This window comes from Lontra canadensis, unplaced genomic scaffold (assembly GCF_010015895.1).
Source record: "Lontra canadensis isolate GAN:19392208 unplaced genomic scaffold, GSC_riverotter_1.0 scaffold61, whole genome shotgun sequence".
In the NCBI taxonomy this organism is placed as follows: Eukaryota; Metazoa; Chordata; class Mammalia; order Carnivora; family Mustelidae; genus Lontra; species Lontra canadensis.
This window is the reverse complement of record NW_022631055.1, coordinates 10,918,498-10,940,367: the sequence shown is the minus strand read 5'-3', so window position 1 is coordinate 10,940,367 and position 21,870 is coordinate 10,918,498. Positions and strand designations below refer to the sequence as shown.

Below are 21,870 nucleotides of genomic sequence, written 5' to 3'. Positions count from 1 at the left end.
GGGCGGGGATACCTTATTTTAATTTGTAACACGGTTCACTGAATGCCTCTTTTCATAGCACAGTCATTTTTTTTTTAATTTTATTTTTTATAAACATATATTTTTTTTCCCCAGGGGTACCAGTCTGTGAATCGCCAGGTTTACACACTTCACAGCACTCACCATAGCACATACCCTCCCCAATGTCCATAACCCCACCCCCCCCAACCCCCCTCCCCCCAAGCACAGTCATTTTTTATCAGGATGCTTTTGTTAAGCTCGGAAACATTTCAATTTCCATATGTGTGGCAGATCTTAGGACTGGGTCTCTGAGAGAAATAGAAGCTTGATTCAAGTGAAGATGTTCCTAGGCTGTTATGGATGGCAGGTGGGATTCAAAGATGGTCAAAACAATGAAAGCTCAGATGCTCTAAAAAACTAGAGCATCGGGCGCCTGGGTGGCTCAGTGGGTTAAAGCCTTTGCCTTTGGCTCAGGTCATGAGCCCGGGGTCCTGGGCTTTCTGCTCGGCGGGGAGCCTGCTTCCCTTCCTCTCTCTCTGCCTGCCTCTCTGCCTACTTATGATCTCTGTCTGTCAAATAAATAAGTAAAATCTTTAAAAAAAAAAAAAAACAAAAAAAAACTAGAGCATCACCGTTACTTCGGCGTTACCAAGCTTGGATGTGGAATGTGCACACCAAGCGAAGCTCCGAATGTGGCTGGTGCAGGGACTGCCTTTCACCCATGGCTTCACCAGGATGGGGATGAGGCATTCTGGGCTGGTGTCTGGGTTAGGTCCCCAGACATATGTTCAAATGTGGGAGAGGCACAGAGAGCGCACCACACTGAGGCTTCTGCATTCAAATGGGTCCAGACTGATACGGAACACTGTTCCTGATCCAGCGTCAAGTGTAAAAAGCAGATAAGAAAAGGATATATAAGGAGGAGAAAGGTGTAGATGGACAGACATCAGAGCAGACTAGCAGTCTTCTTTAGGTAGTGAGTTTGGGGTGGACTTGAGATTTTTCTTTGCAGTGTCCTTTATTATCTAATTTTTACTCAGTAAACAAGTAGTGCTAGAGAAAATTTTTTAAAAGCTTTAAAGTAAATAAATAAATAGCTTTTAAAATAAAACAAATGGTGCTGGGCAGGCATTTTCATTTATTCAGTCAACTTTTGTTGCCTGCCAGCTTTGTTCATGGCCTTGTCTGGGCTCTGGGGGAGCCCACCCCTGAAAGGATTAGGCAGAGGTGTGCCCTGCGGGAGACTGGAAGCCACTCTCTGCTCCTGGTGCGGGGCAAGTGGATTCCTTCAAGGAGCTTCTGTGTTTCCCCAAGGGCCTCTCCATGGGTTGTGCCTACATAGTTCTTACTGGGCAGAACTGGGGAATCAACTCATGTTTTGTAGAGTCTGACAGTCCCCAAGGTTAAAGCTGCTTTATTCTCATTCCCTGTCCCGGCTTGTTTGTTTTCACTTTTGTCTGTCTGTTTTATCCCATTCACAATATTTGGTGGTCTACTTTTGTCTTCCTAGAAGCTTGAATTGACCGAGATTCCATTTTTCCTTTTTGGTTATCACTTCTTTTGTTTCCATAAAGTTTCAGGGCTAGTTTTTGGCCGCATAGATAAACAGGCTTGAAATCCCTGTCACTGGAGAATTTACCCCCAGGGTTTGCTATATTTGTGGAGGTGACATATCAGCCTGTTTGCTTATATGGGTGAACTAGAATTGAACTGTTTGTAAATCAGCGAGACAGGATTTCTATATTTGATTTAAGAAATTTCAAGTCCTGGCAGGATACTCAGTTTATTAATTCAAATCAGGATTTTGAATGTCCTTAGATACAGCTAACGATTCACGTTGAGAAATTTTTAATTTGTTACCGTCTTAGTCCTAACTCCTCTTATCCTTGTAAGAGAAATTGTGTTGAAGCTAGATGGGTGGTGTGGTGTTTTTCTTCTCTGACTAATCTTATACATTCATGGCCAAAATATTTACCAGTCAGCCAGCATTCATATAGAATTGTGGTTTGTATCAAGAGTGATACAGGGGCACCTGGGTGACTCCATTGGGTGTCTGCCTTCAGCTCGGTTCATGGTCCCAGGGTCCTGGGATCGAGCCCTACCTTGGGTTCTCTTTTCAGCAGAGAGCCTGATTCTCTCTCTTCCTCTGCCTGCTGCTGTGCCTACTTGTGCTCCCTCTCTGTCAAATAAATAAGATCTTAAAAAAAAAAGAAAGTGATACAAGGAAGTGTGAATGTGGTTCCTTACCTATAGATATTTACGCTCTAGTTGAGGTGCAAAGGTGCATTCAGTGAACGTACATTGGGTCACTGTATTTCTACCCTCCCTCTAGTCCGGTTCATCTGCTCTTGGCACACCTCTCTGCTGTTCAGAAACTTTCAATGCCTGTAAGATACAGGCTAAGCTGCTTAGTCTGGCATTGAATTTCTAAAAACTTGTATGCCTTTTCTGTCTTGTATGCCTTTTCTGTCTTGTCTTGTCAGGAAGCCCTCTTTTCATCCAGCAGGTTTATCTACCCAGTTGGTTTCTGTAACTCCCCACCCTCTGCATGCTATTTCCTCTCCCTTTTAATCCATTTCTCTCCATTTTATTCCATTCTTACCCAATTTTTTCGAAACTCATCTTGGTTTCCACGTTTGCCACAAACTGTTCCCTAACCTTTCCCTAACCTTTCCAGCTGCCCGTGATATCTTTCCCAACTCCACTGTTCCTGGAAGCTTTAGTTATTTGACCCTTAAAGCGGTTTGCCTTACCTAGTCCATGCATGTGCCTTGTCTTCTTAACCAGATCTTAAGCATCAAGAGCTGTGACTATTTCATGTTGTTAGTGTCTTCCATGGGACCTAGCACTGTGCTCAGCATGAAGTATGGAAGTATTTTAAAACAACTGCTGCTTTCTTGAGAAAACTGATCATGCTATAGTTTTGATTAAGTAGAAATGATAGGTAAGATTCACATGTTCCAGGACTCATGTATGGACTAAAATGGTCCCATGATCTTGGCCTTTTAAAATAAAGCTCTGGATTCCAGACCTGTAGGGGTAGCCCAAAACCTATGAGCAGCCTATGAACTGTAAGCGTTCTGCTGTAGCTGAGAATCAGGAGTGAGTGAAGTTTAAATAGATGATTCTGATATCCTCCTATGGTGGTCTCCTTTTGTCTTTTGTCTCAGTACTCTTAGATGATTCTGATATCCTCCTATGCGTTACCTCTTGAGGCTCTGTTTGATAATGCGCAAGGATTGTTAATACTGAATCCCCATCAGGTGGCTCTCTATCCGTAACACATTTAGCCAAGTCTTTAGTAACCCTTGGCTGATGCAGATTTGAGATGATGCTTTTTATTTAAATTCTAGTTCATTAACATATACGGTAAAAAATTGATCACTTGATGATCACCAGGGCTCATCACAGGTGCCCTCCTTAATACCCATCACCCATTCAACCCACCCCCCACCATCCTCCCTCCATCAACCCTGTGCGTTCTCTACAGTTAAGAATCTCTTCAAGTTGATATTTTCTTAACAGTATCAGGAGCCTGAGAACGCTAGAATAGAAAGGCAACTCCGGTGTGCTCAGAGTACCTAAGCGAGGTCAAAATTCTCCTTAGAAATAATTTTGGTTTTTCTTAAACCCTGACAGATGTACAGCTGATGCTCCAAAGTCCTACACCATCAAGCATGGACACAATAATTTTAACAGAATATTTTTTTTTTAAGATGTGGTCAAAGCCCACTGAATTATTAAGAACAAAACAATTACTTAAAAGATTCACCAGGGCACTTGGGTGGCTCAGTGGGTTAATTCTGTGCCTTTGGCTCAGGTCATGATCTCAGGGTCCTGGGATTGAGCCCTGCATGGGACTCTCTGCTCAGCGGGGAGCCTGCTTCCCCCCCTTCTCTCTGCCTTCCTCTCTGCCTACTTGTGATCTCTCTCTGTCAAATAAATAAATAAAATCTCTAAGAAAAAAAAAAGATTCGCCAAATGTTTATAACTTCTAGTGACATACCTTCTTTATATATTCTGCAACATAAACTAGTTGGTAAATACCTGCTAAGGTAACTGAATGAGGTAATTCGCTGTTTGGGACAATTAGTTTCAATTCAATTAAGACGGTGACTTTAATTTGAGGATGATAGCTCCACAGCCCTTTTCTCTGGTAGTATTTGTGGTCATCAGAGCCCTTTACTTATCAAGTCAATTTCTAGATCATGGTAATGCAATCATATGGTCTGCTTACATAAGAATGCTTGTGTCCTTTGACACCACCAAGAGATATCGGACCATTAAGGAGTGACTTACTGCCCTGGAAATACTGATTCCTCTAGAAGACATACCACCAGGCTTTGTGGTATAAATGGGGAGATTCTATATGGGCAAGTATACACAGGGATTGCAGTATTGAATTCATAACAGTTTTAAGTGACTCCTGCTAAAAATGGAAACTGATGTTCCTAACCAGTTTTGCTTAGCGATGCTAAAGAATGTAACAATGGTCTGTAGTGGAACGGTTTTGTGATCAGTGTTTTGGAAAACAGTGAACCTGCAAAGCCCAGGTTTGCATTTATTAACAAGGAAATTTACATGTCATTGTCTGTAACAATAAGGTAATGACCAAAAGGCCTGTTCTTTGGGATTAAATCAATTACACTAAAAAAACAGTGGATTACTCTGTAGCCATTAAAGTGGAAAGAAATAGAATGGTGTGTCTGATATTGAATGATTACTCAGATATAATTCAAATGAAAAATAAAGTCAAGGGGCACAACCATATGTATAATATGCATATCCGTGGGGAAAAGGAGCTAAACTGAGAGTATGTACTTTTATAAACAAGTTTTGACAAGGAAAGTTGAGATGCTTTTGTGTTGTCTATGCGTAGGGGCACTGGGAGATCTAGTATATGGGATTTTTTAACATTTGCATAAATGTTCAATAAATGTTCAATAGATCTGATTTAAAAGGAAGTAAGGACTTTCTCTTCTTTAAAAGAAATCGCTTTTACTGTGAAATAAGTACAAAAGAAAATGTATATAGTGTGTGTAAGGTATAAAGAGTAACCGTGCAACATATACTTTTAGATCCACCACCTGGTTAAGTAACAATATTTCTTTTGAAGCCCCTTATATATTCCTTCCTAATCCCATCTCCTTTCTCCCCCACCCCCTTGGAGAAGTGATTGACTACTTTTGCCAATTTTGTTTTTATTCCTTTGCTTCTCATTTTTTATCACTAAAATTTGTTTCACTAAGTGATGTATTACTTAGTGGTGCTTTATTATAAACTTTGTTTGCATAGGGTTATATTATTGAATTCTTCTTTAACACACTTTTTTCACTTAACATGATGTTCCTGAAATACATCTGTGTTGATACATCCGTAGTTCATTCAGACTTACTGCCCTACAGTATGCCATTGTGTGAGTGTAGAGTTGTTCACTCTACTCTTGAAGGACATATAGCTGCTGTGTGTACAGTTGCCACAAGCCTTCTGGTACCCACGTTATTAGGCCACTTACCTAGAAATAGCATTTGTGAATCACTGGCTAAATACATCTGTGGCTTTCAAGAAAATGCCAGATTATTTTAAAAGTTGTTTTAGTAATGTTTGTTTCCATCAACAGTGGGAGTTCCAGTACTTGGTATTATCAGACTTTTCAGTCTTTGCCAGCTGGTATAAAATGGTCTCGTAGTATGATTGAGCAGCTTGTATTTATTGGTCGCTAATGTTTATTTTCTGTGGATTATATTTGAATAGGTTTTATCCATTTTTATGTTCAGTTGTTTGTCATTCAACTTACTGATATCACTGGAGTTCTTCATATATTCTCATACTAATTACGTAATCCTCAGTTATACGCATTACATATTTTCTCCCCATTTGGGGCTTGGCAAATAAAAATGTTTACTCCCATTATTTTAGAACCTTTTTATTATGGGAATTTTCAACATATGTAAGAGTGAAGAGAATAGTATAACTAAGCCTTGCATATCCATCGCTGAACTTCAAGAATTACCAACATTTTGCCGATCTTATTTTGTCCATTTCTTGTCCTCCCGAGGTCACAGGCATCATGTCATTTTTCCCATAAATACTTCAGGTTGCGTGACTGATTTGATAAGAGAGTTTAAAAAGAAATACACCATGCTATTATCATGTGTAACAAAGTTAGTAACTCTATAACCTTCAACTTTTCCTAATTGTCTTAGAAATGTCTTTTTATAATTGGCTTGTTAGAATCAGGATCCAAATGGGGCCCACATGTGTTTAGCCTTTTAGTCTTTTTTATTTCATAATGTTTGATACTCTTCCTCTGCCAAAAATACTTTGTATGTGTATTATTTTCTGTTTTTATTTGTGCTTTTTTGTGTGTGTAAAATTTTTTTAAAAAATTAACTGATGTAGTTGAATATATATAAATTATTATTTTTATTGGAATTGCATTGAATTTGGTGAGAATTTCCTCTTTATAAGATTGAATCTTTTTTAAAGAATACTGAATCTTCTTATCCATGAACATGGCACATCTCTCCTATTTAAGGCCTATATCTTATGGCATCTCCCTGTTAAAATTATGACACACCAATGTAGAAGAAAAAGAATCTTACACCTGAAACTAATGCAACATTGTGTGTCAACTATACTTCAATTAAAAAAATAATACATTTTTGGGGCGCCTGGGTGGCTCAGTGGGTTAAGCCTCTGCCTTCGGCTCAGGTCATGATCCCAGGGTCCTGGGATCGAGCCCCACATCGGGCTCTCTGCTCAGCAGGGAGCCTGCTTCCCCCTCTCTCTCTGCCTGTTGCTTTGCCTACTTGTGATCTCTGTCTGTCAAATAAATAAATAAAATCTTTAAAAAAAAATAATACATTTTTAAAAGAAAAAGAGAACCTTTGCCTCTACCTCACAACATACACAAAAATTAATTTGAGATGGATCATAGACCTCAAGATAAAAGCTAAAACTATAAAACTCCTAGAAGAAAACCGAATGTCTTTGTGATGTTGGGGTAAGCAAAGATTTCTTAAGCTACAGAAAACATGAATCATAAAAAGAAAAAAATTGATCCAATTATTGGATTGAAAACTTCTGCTCATCAGAAGACATTATTAGGAAAATAAAATGACAAGCTACAGACAAAGAAGGTACATGTAGTGCGTACATATGACAAAGGAAGCAAGCAACCTAATGTGAAAACAGGCAAAAATTTTGAATAGCTACTTCACAAAAGACAGTATCAATAACCAAAGCACAAAGAGTGTTTAATATCATCATTAGTCATCAAGGAAATGCAAATCAAAACCACAGGAATCTACCACTAGGATGGCTAAAGTGGAATAAAGAGAAAGACAACAGCAAATGCTGGAAGGAACACAGAACCACTAAACTCTCATTTAATATTGGTGGGAGTATAAAATGCCATCATGATTTGGGGGAAACTGTCAGTTTCCTAAAATGTTAAACATACTGAAATGTTATTCTCAGATACTTATTCAAAAGAAATGAAAACATGTCCACAAAAACCTTGTGTAAGAATGTTCCTAGCAGCTTTATTCATAATAGCCTACAAATGGAAACAGCCCATATCTGTCAAGAGGAGAATGGATAAACAAACTTGTATATTCATATAGAGGAATAATACCCCACAAAAAAAGAATCAAACTATTAATACACCAAGTAACATGGATAAACTTTAGGCTGCGTGAAAAAAGCCAGACACAAAAAAATTATGTAATGTATTATTACATTTATATGAAATTATAGAATAGACAAAAACAAATTGTAGAGTTGACTGGGAAGGGGCACAAGGAAACTTTCTGGGATGATGGAAATTTTCTGAATCTTCATAGGAATGGGTTACATGAGTGTAAGCATTTGTAAAAACTGAACGGGTCTTGTCAGAATTCAAAAATAGTATTTATAAAGATGGAAAGGTAATCCTCACAGGTGTCAGCTGAGATCGGATGTCCAAAACCATATATACCAAATCTGTGCCTCTGATAACCGTACTCTAGCCCAGTGGTTTTCAGCTGGGACCGTTTTACCCCTCGGGATACATTTGGCAATGTCCAGAGACATTTTTTTTTTTTCCAGAGACATTTTTGATTGTCATGACACGAAAGGGTGGGGATATTACTGGCATTTGATGGGTAGACTCATCGGAGGCTGCTAAACATCCTACAGTCTTATGACACCGCCCACAACAAAAAATGGTCTGGTCCAAAATATCATTGGTGCCAACTTGGAGAAACCTGTTCTAGACCTGCCCTTGTTATAGAAGCTGTCAGCCTTAGCCAACCCGATGTTGACTATATGTGTAGTCCAAATCAATTGTAGAAAACTTGGCATTTGCACAGATTACATATTTCTTCCCCAACAGAACTTAATATCAAATATCTGTAAATACACATAATCTTAAATTTTGAGATAAAATTCCGTGTGTTAAGAGCACTCCCAAAATCAAAATTAAATGTTTTGTTTTGACTGATTGTTAAATTTTTAAGATGAGGTTTGTTCTCAACTTTTTTTCATTAAATATTCAAGCAAATGACCTTGGCTATCTTCCTTTAAAGAAAATGAAAAGGCTTTATTATTAGATCAGAGGAAATAAATGATGTAATTTGTTTTTCTTCCTTTTACAGAATGACAGGCAGCCAGTTTTTTTCTCGTTTCCCGGAACTCTATCCCTTTCTTCTCCAACAGTTGGAAGCTGTAGCTAATACTGTGGACAGGTAAGAAGAGAAAAGGGTGGGACACAGTGAAATCAAGGAAGTGAATTACTTCATTAATCGAGATTTTTCCCTCCAGGCAACAGTTTTTAATCAACTCCTTCCTTATAACTTAGATGGAGTTTTTTAAAGTGCTTTTTTATTACATCCTGTTGCCTGACTCTCTACAGTAGATTTGTACCTGAAAAGTTGTATAAAATCCTGTTTTGTTTTTGTTTTTGTATAGAGGTAGAGTGGGGAACGACAGGGAGAGAGAGATCTTAAAGCAGGCTCCAAGCACAGAGCCAGACGCAAGGCCCTTACGCCTCTGAGATCATGACCTGAGCTAAAATCAAGAGTCAGACACTTAACTGATTGAGCCACCCAGGAACCCCTAATACCCTGTTTTTATGATATTTTTTATATTTTTAAAATCCTGTTTTAGATTGTTTTTTCGCATTCTGTTTGCAGGGAACATATTTCAGAAAACAGCTTCTTAGAAACACAGCTTCTGAAAAGCATTTTCTTCCCATGATATTTAAAAATCTCTGTGTTTGCATACTGAGTTTGCTGTCACAGACACCAGCCATTTTTTTCTTACTGACCTGTTAGAGTTGACCATTATGAGAGTAAGCAAATAGCTGGTTGGTCTGGAAGAAGCACTGGCATGCTTGACCCTAGAAACAGAAAATAAAGCTGTTCAGAGAGCTTCCCGTCTGATCAGGGCACATAGAAAAGTTTATCACTGCCCTTTCAATCACATCCTGTGCTGATAGTGGAATTTTTAGAACATGTGCTTTTTTTATTCTTCTAGCCACATTTGCACTTGATACGAATTTATACTCATTATCTTTAACGGGGAAGTAAAATTAACATCAATGAATTTTATTTCTGTTCATGATACATTCTCTCACATTAGTAATTTGTACAAACAGGCTTTTCTGGCCGCCGTAGGTGACCATTCAAGCTTTCCTAAGTGCATTTGGCTGTTGAGAGTTTCACATTTCATACTGTGGGACTCCTTTCTGCTGTATGAACGGCTCAAATCAAAACACAGACACAAATTAACAATTAGCTTTGAGAAGAGACTCGTGTGCTGGAGCCCAATCCGTGGCTTTGCCAGTAGCTCTTCCTTATTTGTGCATTAGGAATATATGAAATGAATGGAGGGGGAAAAAACAAGAAAAGGGGAACGATCTTCCAATCATAGAGCATCTCACTTTATATTCATAATCATTTAATGAGAAAAATGTTTGAAGGTAACACTTCGCCTCTTAAATTATAAGTCTTTTACATGCAATAACTTTTTTTTTTTTTTCAGTGACACAGGAGAACTCAACCGCCATCCAAGCATGTTTCTCTTACTTTTGGTGCTGGGGAGACTCTACCCTTCCCCGATGGACGGCACCTATTCTCCTCTCAGCATGGCGCCTTTCATTCCCTTCATTATGAGGTAGTGTGTGCTTCGCGGAAATAATGGGGTGGGCATGGGGGCGCTATGGGGTAATTTAACTTGTTTCCACTGTCGTTGGCTTTTTGTTTGTTTTTGTTGTTTGCTTGGTTTTTTTGCTTTGGGAGAGGTCTTGGTGAAAGCAAGGGCCTGGGGTTTGTTGCCATTGTCCCCAACTGGTCTCCAGTGTTTCAGAAGAAAGAGCTTCTACTGTAGCCATAGCCACTGCTGAAGTCATGTTCCCCAGGCACTCTGCCTGCTAATGGATGTGTGGTGTTGATAGGAGATGCCTGCTGTTGAAAAGCATAGCCTGGGAATTTGCACTGTCCCTGTGTTGAGCCTAGCCAGCCTGAGGAAGGCTTGGTCCTGGCATTATATCCCCTGTCCAAGGGTTGAAGAGGACATTTGCCCTTCTCTCTGGAGGAGTTTGCTAGTGCAAGGCCGTGCTATGTGGCACAAGTTTCCTTCCTGCTCATCTTCTCTTTCAACCCTGGAGCACCTGAGAAAAAGCCGTGCTTACAGATTTTGGAATCAGATGATAACAGGCTTTGTGCTCTACAGCCTAAGAGCCACTTCCTCTGTTGCAGTTTTTGAGGTATTTGCCAACTTCTGATCAGATCACCTTTTTCACTTTCGATCAAAGTCCTCAATAAATAGACATTTAAGAAGTCTTAAAAATTTTCTTATGGAACATTTCAGAAGCCCAGTCATATTACTTAGCTCTTGCCGTCCTGCTCTCATCTTGGTAAAGCAGCATTTTCATTTTTATTTATGTACCAGAAATTGAGATAGACTTAGAGCAGAACGTCAAGATTCGCCAAACTCAAGAGAATGTGTTTGTTATTTATGTGGCGTCCCAGGTTCCACTTCCTGGTTTCACAGAGCTGACTGATGCATTTTAATGTAAAAAACCATTAAACACAAGATGCTGGCATGTGATTGCTGTGGCCATTTGTTTGCCCCGAGCTCTGGCTGGGGCTGTGTTATCTCTGATCACAGAGATGACTCACTCGGATGGGGTTTTTGTTTCCTGATACACAAAGTTACCAGTCTCCTGGATCCGGCATGGGGTGATTCATTTTAGGAATTTGGGTTATAAATTTTACTTTCAGGAGCATAAAAATTGTACTTTCACATATAACTGGAAAGAACTAAAAAATGTTTCAGAAGTTTGATGGGGTGGGGAAGGAAAGACACGTGCTCAGCATCACAGAAGGACAGGTTTTAGAACTTTGTCATCCTGTGTTGAGAACATTCAATCCATGGAAGCTTATTACTAACCAGTCTGTTATGTGTTGCATCCTAGAAACCAGAAATTACTACATTGAAAGTATCCTTCCGGTTATTTAGAGTCTACATATAATCAGAGTGCTCGTATTACTAATTATATGCAGAGCCCTCATTATATAATAAAGATTGCATTAATGTAGAAGATTTAAATATTGCCATAAAGCCAGTGTCCTTCGTGTATCGTTTTTGTTGTTTTGTTTTCTTTTTCTTTTTTTTTTTAAACTCAAAAGGCACAAGGTGTCCCATTACACTGTCCTTCCAGGGAAAATGCCTTGGTCAGTAGTTGCTTTCTACCCGAATAAACATTCATAGAATCCCACCAACAGCACAAGTGCCACGATTGATTCCTTAGAGTGTCAGTAGGCTCTGTTTATTATTCTATACCCCAATTCATTTGTGGTAGAGAACAGTGTTTCTCAAACTTCAAGAGGTAACCCTATCATTGGGGAATCTCATAAACTTGGATTCATTAGGTCTGGAGTGGGGCCCGAGGGGTCTGCCTTTCAAACAGACTTCTAGGTAATGCTGATCCTGCTGGTCTGTAGATCATACTTTGAGTACCAGGATTAAATTTGGGATTTTAAACATAATCAGAACCCTCCCCACCCCCCAACTGCACAAAGGATTTTAACAAACTAGACAGTAGTAGTGTTGGTCATACTTGGTACTTGGTTAGGCCATTTTTGGGGTTTATAAGAAATAGATTTTGACCCAGGAATGCAGAGAACAACAAAAAAATACTCTGAGGAGAGATGTTAGTAGAAAGCACACCAACATTTTTTGAGCTTTGACTATTTGCCTGATACTGAACCAGCCATCTTGCTTACAACGACTTGGAGAGGAGGTGTTATCACCCCCACTTTCCTGTTGAGGAAATTGAGGTTCAGAGAGCAAGTCAATTATAGAGCTAGAATATGAACCTGAGAGCATAGGCCTGTCAGGAGTGTTGGGGGAACTCTTTCCATTACACCAAAATAACCAGCTTCCTTTTGTGCAGCCAAGAGCAGTGGCTACACTGAGTAGGCCGGTGGGCCATGATATTGATGAAGTTTGGAGTAAGAAGGAGCCCATCTCCAGAGTTGGTGGACCCAAGTGCTGTTTTCAGGATGTGGAAGTCATGTCCCCACCAGCAGTGGGATCTGTTCCTGCTTTGCTTTTCCAGTAGTGACAATGGCTTGATTGGAAGCAGCCATTCTCTTGGGCTCATCTCTGCAGGATCATTGCCTGAGATATCAGGGTTGGTCTGTGACCACCTATGTAGGAAGGCTGGCTTAACTGACAACCTTGGCTACCCTAAAATGTTCACAATCACTCTGGGCAGATGAACCATAAAAGTAGTGAATTTGGTATAATTGTACACGTTTGATTTACATTACTTGGGAGAAAATTCTTCATGAAGGAAGTGAAGGATTGATCATAAAACCTGTCATTCCAGGCAATATTTGCAGTGCTAGAGATGGTAAAGATTGGGCTGTTTTGAGTTGGGCTAATAGCTGAAAAGATGGAGGTATGCACGAGTGGGTGGGCGGTGCTTTATTTCTGTAACATTGCCAGTGTTAATTTATGTACTTGGAAGAGTCTAATCAGGCTCTTGGATATTCTGAGTTTAGTTAAATAGAAATTTTTCAGCTGGTGGGGTAGCACAAGGGTTGCTCCGACCATGCTGAAGTGAATTGCACAACCAGAAGATTAAAAGCCCCAGTGACAGCTTTTTATTTCCCTTTGATTTATGTATTAAGTATTGTTTGTCTTTTTGTTCCTCATCCAGCATTTGAGAGTAGAAACTTCTATCTCTATTGATCTACTTTGTTGACTGAAATCTTAGAAGTTCTGATTTGGGTTCTCCAAAGTTAGGCGTGTGTGCAGTTGCAGCATCTTGGAACAGAAATGATAATGTTCATCACAGTGTTTTGTTGACAAGTTTTTTTTTAATCCAGTGTGTGTTATGTGCCCAGTGCTGTGCTCCGTCTGGATTCATGGCCCTTTACCATACCAGTGTGATGCCTTCAGTTTCAGACCGCTTACCCTTCAGTTCAGATACCACCAACCCCAGCTGGCTCCCTGAATATACTTTCCTTGCTAGGGCTTTCTAGAGACTGGAATATCCCTCTACACGTATCTTTGAATACCCTTTTACAATGGAGTTTCAAGTTTGAATTGAAGAACTACAGAAAACTAGATATGCCCCAAACCTAGGCCACAGCGTGGTGTCTTGGATAGAACAAAGATGCTGGGTTTAAGAGACCCAGTTTTGTCTAAGCTCTGCCACTCACTGACTAGCTGTGATTCTTGGACAAGACTCTCTACCCTCTCGGAACCAGCATGGTACCCACGTATGTAAGGATATCCACGGAGAGAGAAGGCTGTTACTGACAGCAGATCTCAGCATTGAATTACTACCTGTGGGGGAAACCCCTCCACTGCCTTTTAACCATTCTTTTGGGTGGTTTTAAAAGGATCTCTCAACCCTCATCCCCAGCCCCATCCGTTTGGGGCCTTATTTTCGTTACAAATGACTTTCAGTACATCTTTCCTCAAATCATTCATTGTTCACCTTAGAAAACTTTTCAGTGAGCTCTGCTCTTGTTTACTCTGAAAAATGTTGAGGTGCTAGTAACACAATTAAATACGTCGCAGTGGAAATCACCCCTAGGGACCCATCCTGTGGACACTTCTATAGTTGAGGTATTGAAAAATTCAGCTAGGAATAAAAAAAAAAAAATTGGAAAATACGTGTTTTATACATTTAAAAAAAAAACATTTCATGGGACCTTTGGATTGTACCAGTCTTAAAAAGGGAGGAAGGCTAGGATGTTCGAAAACTCAGTTAGACCCTTTTTTTTATTTTATTTTATTTATTAGACAGAGAGAGATCACAAATAGAGAGAGAGAGAGGAGGAAGCAGGCTCCCTGTCTAGCAGAGAGCCCGATGTGGGACTCGATCCCAGGACCCTGAGATCATGACCTGAGCCGAAGGCAGAGGCTTAACCCACTGAGCCACCCAGGCAGCCCCTCAGTTAGGCCTTTTAAGCCTGTGATATTGAGAAATAATATTGGTCCTTGTTCTCTTGTCCTCGACAGTTACATAATTCAAGGATTACCATGTTACTCCTAGCCCAGGTTGTGGAGTTGAAGGAACTGGTTTTCCATGGTGTAGAGCTGAGGTTTTTGTAGTAGGCGACAGATGGCTTCTCCCTTCGTTTGTGATTAGAATACCAGGAACTCCCCTTCAAGGTTGCATGGCCCATTTCTATCTGCTCTGTCTTCCCAGAATCCTTGTAGATAAGTTAGAGGATCGGCTTTGCCTCACAGAGAGATAAACAGACAGAGAGTGGCTGAAACACTGATGGGAAGGAAGACATGCCCTCCTCCCTTTCTCTTCACTTCAGCTCTGGCTCATTTCTCCCTCCGAAAGTCTATAGCATTTGTTACTTTAACCTCTTATCCTTCTATTCATCACTGCGGTATCATAAATAACTGTAATTTGTAGCTTGGTGCTTATTCTCTCCAAACAAATCTTAACCTCTTTCCATGCGGAGCCACTCTGTGTTTTTTGGTTGGTTTTTGTTCATTGGTCCCCTTCTCTGCCTCACCCAGGTTTGGGCACAGAGACTGAGTTATTAACCTAGAAGTGAAAGTAATTGCAAATTGAGACATTTTGTGTCTTAGCAGATCTGCGTGTCTGTGAAGTAGTATGGCCTCCTACTCCTACACTAGGAGCCATGTTTCATATCCCACCGGTTACTGGTTAGGTAGAGGAAGCTCATCTGGTTGTTGTGTTTTTTGTTTTTTTTTTTATTTTATTTTATTTTTTTAATATTTTTTATTTATTTATTTGACAGACAGAGATCACAAGTAGACAGAGAGGCAGGCAGAGAGAGAGAGGGAAGCAGGCTCCCTGATGAGCAGAGAGCCCGATGCGGGACTCGATCCCAGGACCCTGAGATCATGACCTGAGCCGAAGGCAGCGGCTTAATCCACTGAGCCACCCAGGCGCCCTGGTTGTTGTGTTTTACTAGCTTTTCAGGAGTCTTGTGTTCCAGTCTGAGCTCTGACATTTACCTTTATTTTGACTTCACCTCACTGACCCTCTGTTTCCTTATCAGTCAGATTTAAGTATTGGATATTATCTGGGTGCCCTCTGGCTTCATGGGCCTGTGAGCTGAGTCCTTCCTGGCCCCTGAACCCTTTTGCCCTGACTTCTATCCTGCAAACTGCTCTGGAAGCCCACCTCACAGCTACCCTGCTACCGGCGTTAGCACCGAATTAGAGGCCTGGATTGATAAGAATGGAAGAAGGAGGGAAGGATGGAAGCGGGGAAGGAGGGAGATGTCATTTTTCTGCTAAAAGTCCTTGAACTATCTATATACAAGCCTTCCAGATTTTTATGGCATGCAAGTGGAGGGCCCCTGGATGCTTCAGGCTGCCACTCTGTATAATGGGGCTAATACTGCTTGCTTAAATACTTAAATATTTACATAAATACTTACTTACAAAAAATACTTACTTACATAAAAATACTTACATAAATACTTAAATAGCAGATAAAAGGCCCTTTGATTTATTTTTTAAGAAAAGTTCTAGAGAGAAGAAGGGGTTGATGATGATAGAAAGAGGGCAGACTTTTTAAACACCTGTTTTGGCTTGTCCCAACCAGTTAACTAGAAGGAAGGCCCTGAAACCAGATGTAGGGGAGCAGATTTAAAAAAAAAAAAAAAAAAAGGGCTACTGTGTTGGCCTGTTGATGAAGGCAAATCCCTGGACCCAGGCAATTTACAGCCTCAGGCACATGTGAGCCTAGAACCATGTCAGTGATTTGGGGGAAATATGGGATGGCGGGTGTTCTGCTGGGAGCTTGCAGAAGGATTTTCGAAAAGAGAAGGGGAAAGGCCTATCTTACCAGTGACCAAACAATTGTATTGATACTGACTGATTTAGACTGGGATCTTTCAGTGTATTACATGCAAAAGTTTGTTTGCTGAGGTCGAGTAAGGATTCCCTAAGAATAAGTCATGCCTGAGTCACCTCCCTGTTTTGATGGGATTACCAGGCTGATAGACAAGGACAATGCCGCTTTAGTCAACATTTGAATTACCTACTTAAATGAACCCGGCTAGATTGCATGCTTATCGGGGTTTGTATATAACATAAATGTAAGTGGTGATGGAATCAACATTCAGAACAGTCTTTAAGCATGGGAGTGACAAACACAAATTCAGGCTAGTGGGCATTATTTCAGGGTGGCTGGTGAAGGAGGGGATAAAATGGAGAAAGCGTATACTAGGAGCTTCAGTTTTATTTGTGATGTGTTCTAAAGCTAGATTCTGGGCAAGTGGTTGATTGTTGTATTATTCTGTATACTCTTTATTGTTTGATAGGTCTGACATTGTCCGTGATTTAAAAATAAGATTCAGAATAGCCTTGGAAGCCTGGATGGATGAGCCGAGATTATCAACGTGTCTTTTAATAGAGATATGTGTCATATTCTGATTTTCTAAAGAAAAGTCAAAATTATGTACACACAGGATGAGAGCTGCCTGGCTCCCTAGCAGGTTTTATGAAAAAAGTCTTGGGAAATGGCATTTCCTGGTAAGTCCTGTGGAAGTAGTGTGATGCAGTTGCTGTTTCCAGCTAGTGAAGACTGTAGACCCCCTGAACTCTGCTGGTCAGATGAAACCTACATCATTGTGCTGCTTCTGTTATTCTGTGCTGGGCTTCCCATTTTAAGAGGGTCACTGATAAACTAATATTTATCCAGAGGAGATAACCAAGATGAGGAGGAAGCTAAACATCTGGAAACAGTTCGACTGGAAAAGACTTAGAGGCAACATGGTAGTGGTCTTTACATACTTGAGAGGCTGCCATATGGCAGAAGGCACATAATTTCTTTCTTGCACTCCCAAGAGGAAACTGAGAGGTAGATTTCAGATTTAATATAAAGAAGAGCTTTGTGAAAGTTAGCATGCTCCATCAAGGGAACGGACAGATTTCTGTAACACTGAGCTGCCGGTCATTGAAAGTATTCAAGGAAAACTGATCACATGCCGAGCTTTCTGCAGGATGTCTGAGGTTGAGTGACATGACCAGCAGGGCATCTTTTTGAGACATCTTATTTTGGAACAGCTGAACAACCTAGATGTAGATTCCAAATGTACAGTGAAGGAAATGACAAGCCTGCCTCCCAAAACGATAAAATGTTACTTGTACATTTTTATTTATGGGCTCCTCTGTCACACAAAGAAAAGAAGTTGGGGTGCCATTCTTAGCAAGGTCCATAGGGTCACAGTGGTCTGCTCCCATATGGTGCCCTCCAGCAGTTAATTCACTTAAGTTTAGCTTCTAAGTAACTTCTATAATTTCGTTCTGGAGAGTTCTGAAAACATTTTTTTGGCCTATGGGATGTTATGTCTGAAAAGCATTCCTTATTAATTTAATTATCTTTTTTGTGGTTGCTATATTTTTCTCCATTCCAGATGTTGGCTAAAACCACATTTGTTTTCTGACAAGTATAAGGAACATCTGAGTCTTTGAGAAAAGTCAGAGAGATGCTTTTCTGAAACGTGATTAAAATAGATAACTCTTTGTTGTCCAAACTTCTTGAAGGCTCTTCTTTGAACAGAGATGCCTATAGAGAGAACACAGGAGTCCCCGAGCCTAGCCCATGACAAGAAGAGACAACTGAGAATAGGTCTTTGCCAGTGCTGTTAATGTAGGACTTGTTCCCCCACCTGGCCCTCAGAAACATCCAGAACTCCACCCCTCCTGTGGTTACTGCTAAATTCTGTGAGCCTAGGAGATTGGGATTAAAGGTTAGGAATGTCCCTATACCTTCCTGATCTGCCAGCTATGGTTGGATTAAAGAAGGGAACTGCCATCCCATCAGTGTGTGGAAACTCTGACCTCTGGTTTTACTAGTGTGACTCTGATACCAGGTCAGGCTTTGGGCAAGATCATCAAGGTGCACATGTTCAGTTCTGCTCAGGGGTTTTCCAGCGGCTCCATTATCCTCTTTGACTATAAGCCAGACCTGTGCCCACTCCTTCCTTTCATACAGATGTGTAAATGACCCTAGTCATTACCTTCCTTGGGGCTGTTTGTTGTATTAGAGAGACATACATTTTGAAATACAGCAATGAAAGTTGGTTTTGGAGTTTGGGGCCTTCCACAGGGGAGGGATGGGAAGGTTGTTTCCTAATGCTGTGAAATCAGTTCGGGCAGCTACGTACTCTGTCTCCTTTCTACCATGGCCCTGCCTGCCTAGTGCTTTATGGGAAGCATTGTGCTCACCGCCTTCTGAATTTCTGACTTCTACCCAAGGGTAGCTGAGGTTCAGCATGTGGAATGAAATCATGTTTCCTGCATTGTGTGGCTTTTTTGCAAAGAGAACTGGTATAAAAGGATACTCTGTCATCTGTCACTGATTTTTATCTCTTAGTTCCTAGCGAAGAGCCTGGCCAACTTCATCTCTGGTGCCAGATCTCTTTAAGACCATTTTCTAAATATGTTTTTGAGCAAAAGGAATGAGGAATTCACCTCTTACGGAATGCATTGACAAAGCAAGCTAAAAAAACAAAACTTGTACGGACCAGCTTTTCTTCAATGTTATCTGTTACTTCCACAGGCCAATGCAGGTCATGTTAGAACAAGTGATTTGATCTGCAAACAGCTTCATTCTTAGGTGAAATTTTTGACAATCATGATAATGCACGGCCTGTTGCTGCCATCCACTCTAAAAGTTAGAATCCAATTAGTTAGTAGATTGATGAAGTAGTTGTTAAACATCCATTGCATACCTAGCTAGTGTTAGGTCTTGGTAAGATGCAAAGTGAAGAAAGAAGGTCTTCATCCTCGGAAGAACTTGCAATCTAGCTAGTAAGATAAAACATACTGAATTTTAACCGCCGAATTACGTGACACACTCAGGACCAAGGGCCTATAAACAAGGGGAAGAGCACCGGGGCTCTTGGAGAAATTCAGAAAGCTTTCCCAAGTAGCAAGGGGAAAAGAATAAGAGAATTCAGTCTGCTATCTTGAGGACCTTTAGAAATCCCGCATAATGATTAGCAGCTCAGGCAAGATGAGAGAAAAGTCAGGCTGTCTACTCTGTAGACAGTTGGATCTAACAAGAGAAAGATAGAGAGTTTTATGATTTGTAACTTGGAAGTCATCATAAAGAGCTTTGCTTTCACTTGAATCAAGGGTGACTCAGGAAATTTACAAAATACGTGGTTTGCTGCCCAACAAGAGAAACCAACGATAGAGACTCTACGCTAATTTTAAAAAGGACAGTATTTGCTCCAGGTTATACATTTAAGGCTTATGGAAATAGTAAAAGTTGTAGGAAAACTATTGCAAACATAATAATATTTACATTTTAAAATATTTTAATGATCTCTTTCCCTAAGGAGATTTTATTCCCTTGGTCTTAATTACTTTATCAAGAATTGTAGCCAAGGTGCTCAACAGGCATTTTTAATGCTGAATTGAAGGCTTTGATGGGAGCAAGCCCCAAATGCCAATGGATAGGCAGTCGTCTTATCCTACATAGTGGGGAACATTTTAAGATAAAAAATGTATGTCTTTCTCTTTAGGCAGCAAATGCGAATTAGGGAATAGAGTAGGAAGGCAAAGATGAATTATAGTAGGCTTAAAATGAGGACAGGGGAAAATAATGACCCAGCGTGTTTGGAATATCTTTCCCTGACTGGCACAGCTTTTTTCCTCCCTCTCCTCTGGGCCTTGACCCTTACCGGTCTATTTATAATCTTCTAGTTAAAACAAGCTGCATTAGTCACATCAGCTGCACAAGATGCATTCACCCTCATATCCGTTTGCTTTTTCCTTCATATTTTATTTTCCTCATTCGCCTTGAGCATTGAGAGTCTGGAGGGCCCTTCTTGCCTCCCCTCCACACGAGTTACAGGTATTCCCTTCTTCGCCATTTATTCTTGTTCTCTACTTTCTGTTGCGAGAGCTCTTCATCACCAGTTCAACTGTCCCTTAAAAAATTTGCTGAGGGCCTACTTTGTGTCGTTGTCCCAACCCAATGCCCTTATTTTCATCACTTCCCGTTCACAAGAGAGAATAGAGGCCAAGAAGCCTAGACTCTCCATAGAGGCGCCCACTCTATCTCCTCTATCTCCTTCCGTAGTTTTATAGCCAGACGCTTGGAGAAGGGTCTCTGTGTTTACAGGCTCCACTCCTCCTCTCGTATTCATTTTAAACTATGGCAGCCTGGATGCTGCTTCTCCCACCTCACCGTGGCTGCGCCTACAAAGATGCAGTAGAAGTGACCTAGTCCCAGAAGCCACTGGATACTTTTCAGTGTTCATCTTTCTTTACCTTTCTCTGAAATTTGACACTCTTAAAGCACACTCCCTTCTTTGTGGCCCTCTTTCCTCTGTGGCCGTCTTCAGCCATTACCTCTTCCCTCTCTGGTAGGACACCCTCCTCCTGCTGCCTCCCAGATATTGGTGTGCCTTTTGCCCTATCCTCTGCTCTCTTCATTTCCACTTTGCGTGCACTGTCTGGGGTTGCTCCTCATATACAGTGATGTCCTAGATCTAGAACTTGTCCAGAACCTTAGATTCAGTGTTCTGTTGGCCAGCTTCTTCTGCCTGTCCCATAGACACCTGAAAGTAAACAATTTCAAAACAAGCCCCCAGGTAATTCCTCCGCACCCTAAGACTTGGACATCCATCTCTTAGGGCCAAGCACAACATCTAACATCACATTCCACCTGGCCAGCTATAATCATAGGACCTCTTAAAACATGTTTGAATCAGGACTCAAGGTATCACAAGGGTCCTCCTGATGTCATTGACTGTGTTCATGCATACTCAGTAACAGAGAAACATTGGTTTAAAAAGTAAATGACTTTTGATATCCCTCCAGTAAATTTGAAACGATTTGCTTTGCTATCCCTCCAGTAACTGAAATGATTTGCTTTTTCTCTTCGTATTGATAATCATCAATTTGAGATAGCAAGTAACAGGTGTTGGTACCTTTCTTTGGCATTGGAAAAGCCAAGGTCCAAAAGGAGTAAGCATCCTGTGTCCACAGTAAAAACGTGATTCCTTAAGGAGTCAGTCTGTAAGGATTGATTTGTGTATTCATTTACGCAATAGATATTTATTTACTGCAAACCCCGGTTGTATGCGAACATAGTGGAGCACCAGACAGATAAGGTTTTTGGTGTAATGGGATATCCCTTGTGGTATGCTGCTTCTTGCTCCTTGTCTTTGCTCTGATTTTTTCCATCACATTAGTGATAAATGATAATTATGAGCAAATACTTAACTATGGGCCAGGTACTGTTTTAGGACTTGATACATACTGATTCATTTAATCACCATGACAACACTGTGAGGTCTATAACGTTATACACCCATCCTACAGAGAGGACAAGTTGGGCCATAGAGAGTT

General features: G+C 40.6%; 1 protein-coding gene across 9 annotated transcripts in view; it reads left to right on the top strand.

Annotated features, from left to right (window-relative positions):
• The window catches only part of THADA (THADA armadillo repeat containing), a 326,811-nt gene that overhangs the window by 131,294 nt on the left and 173,647 nt on the right, over positions 1-21,870 (top strand). For all 9 annotated transcript variants that reach the window (XM_032877945.1, XM_032877944.1, XM_032877943.1 and 6 more), the window contains 2 exons: positions 8,640-8,729; positions 10,027-10,158. In XM_032877945.1, coding sequence (XP_032733836.1) covers positions 8,640-8,729; positions 10,027-10,158 — 222 coding nt within the window. The remainder of the gene's footprint in view (positions 1-8,639; positions 8,730-10,026; positions 10,159-21,870) is intronic.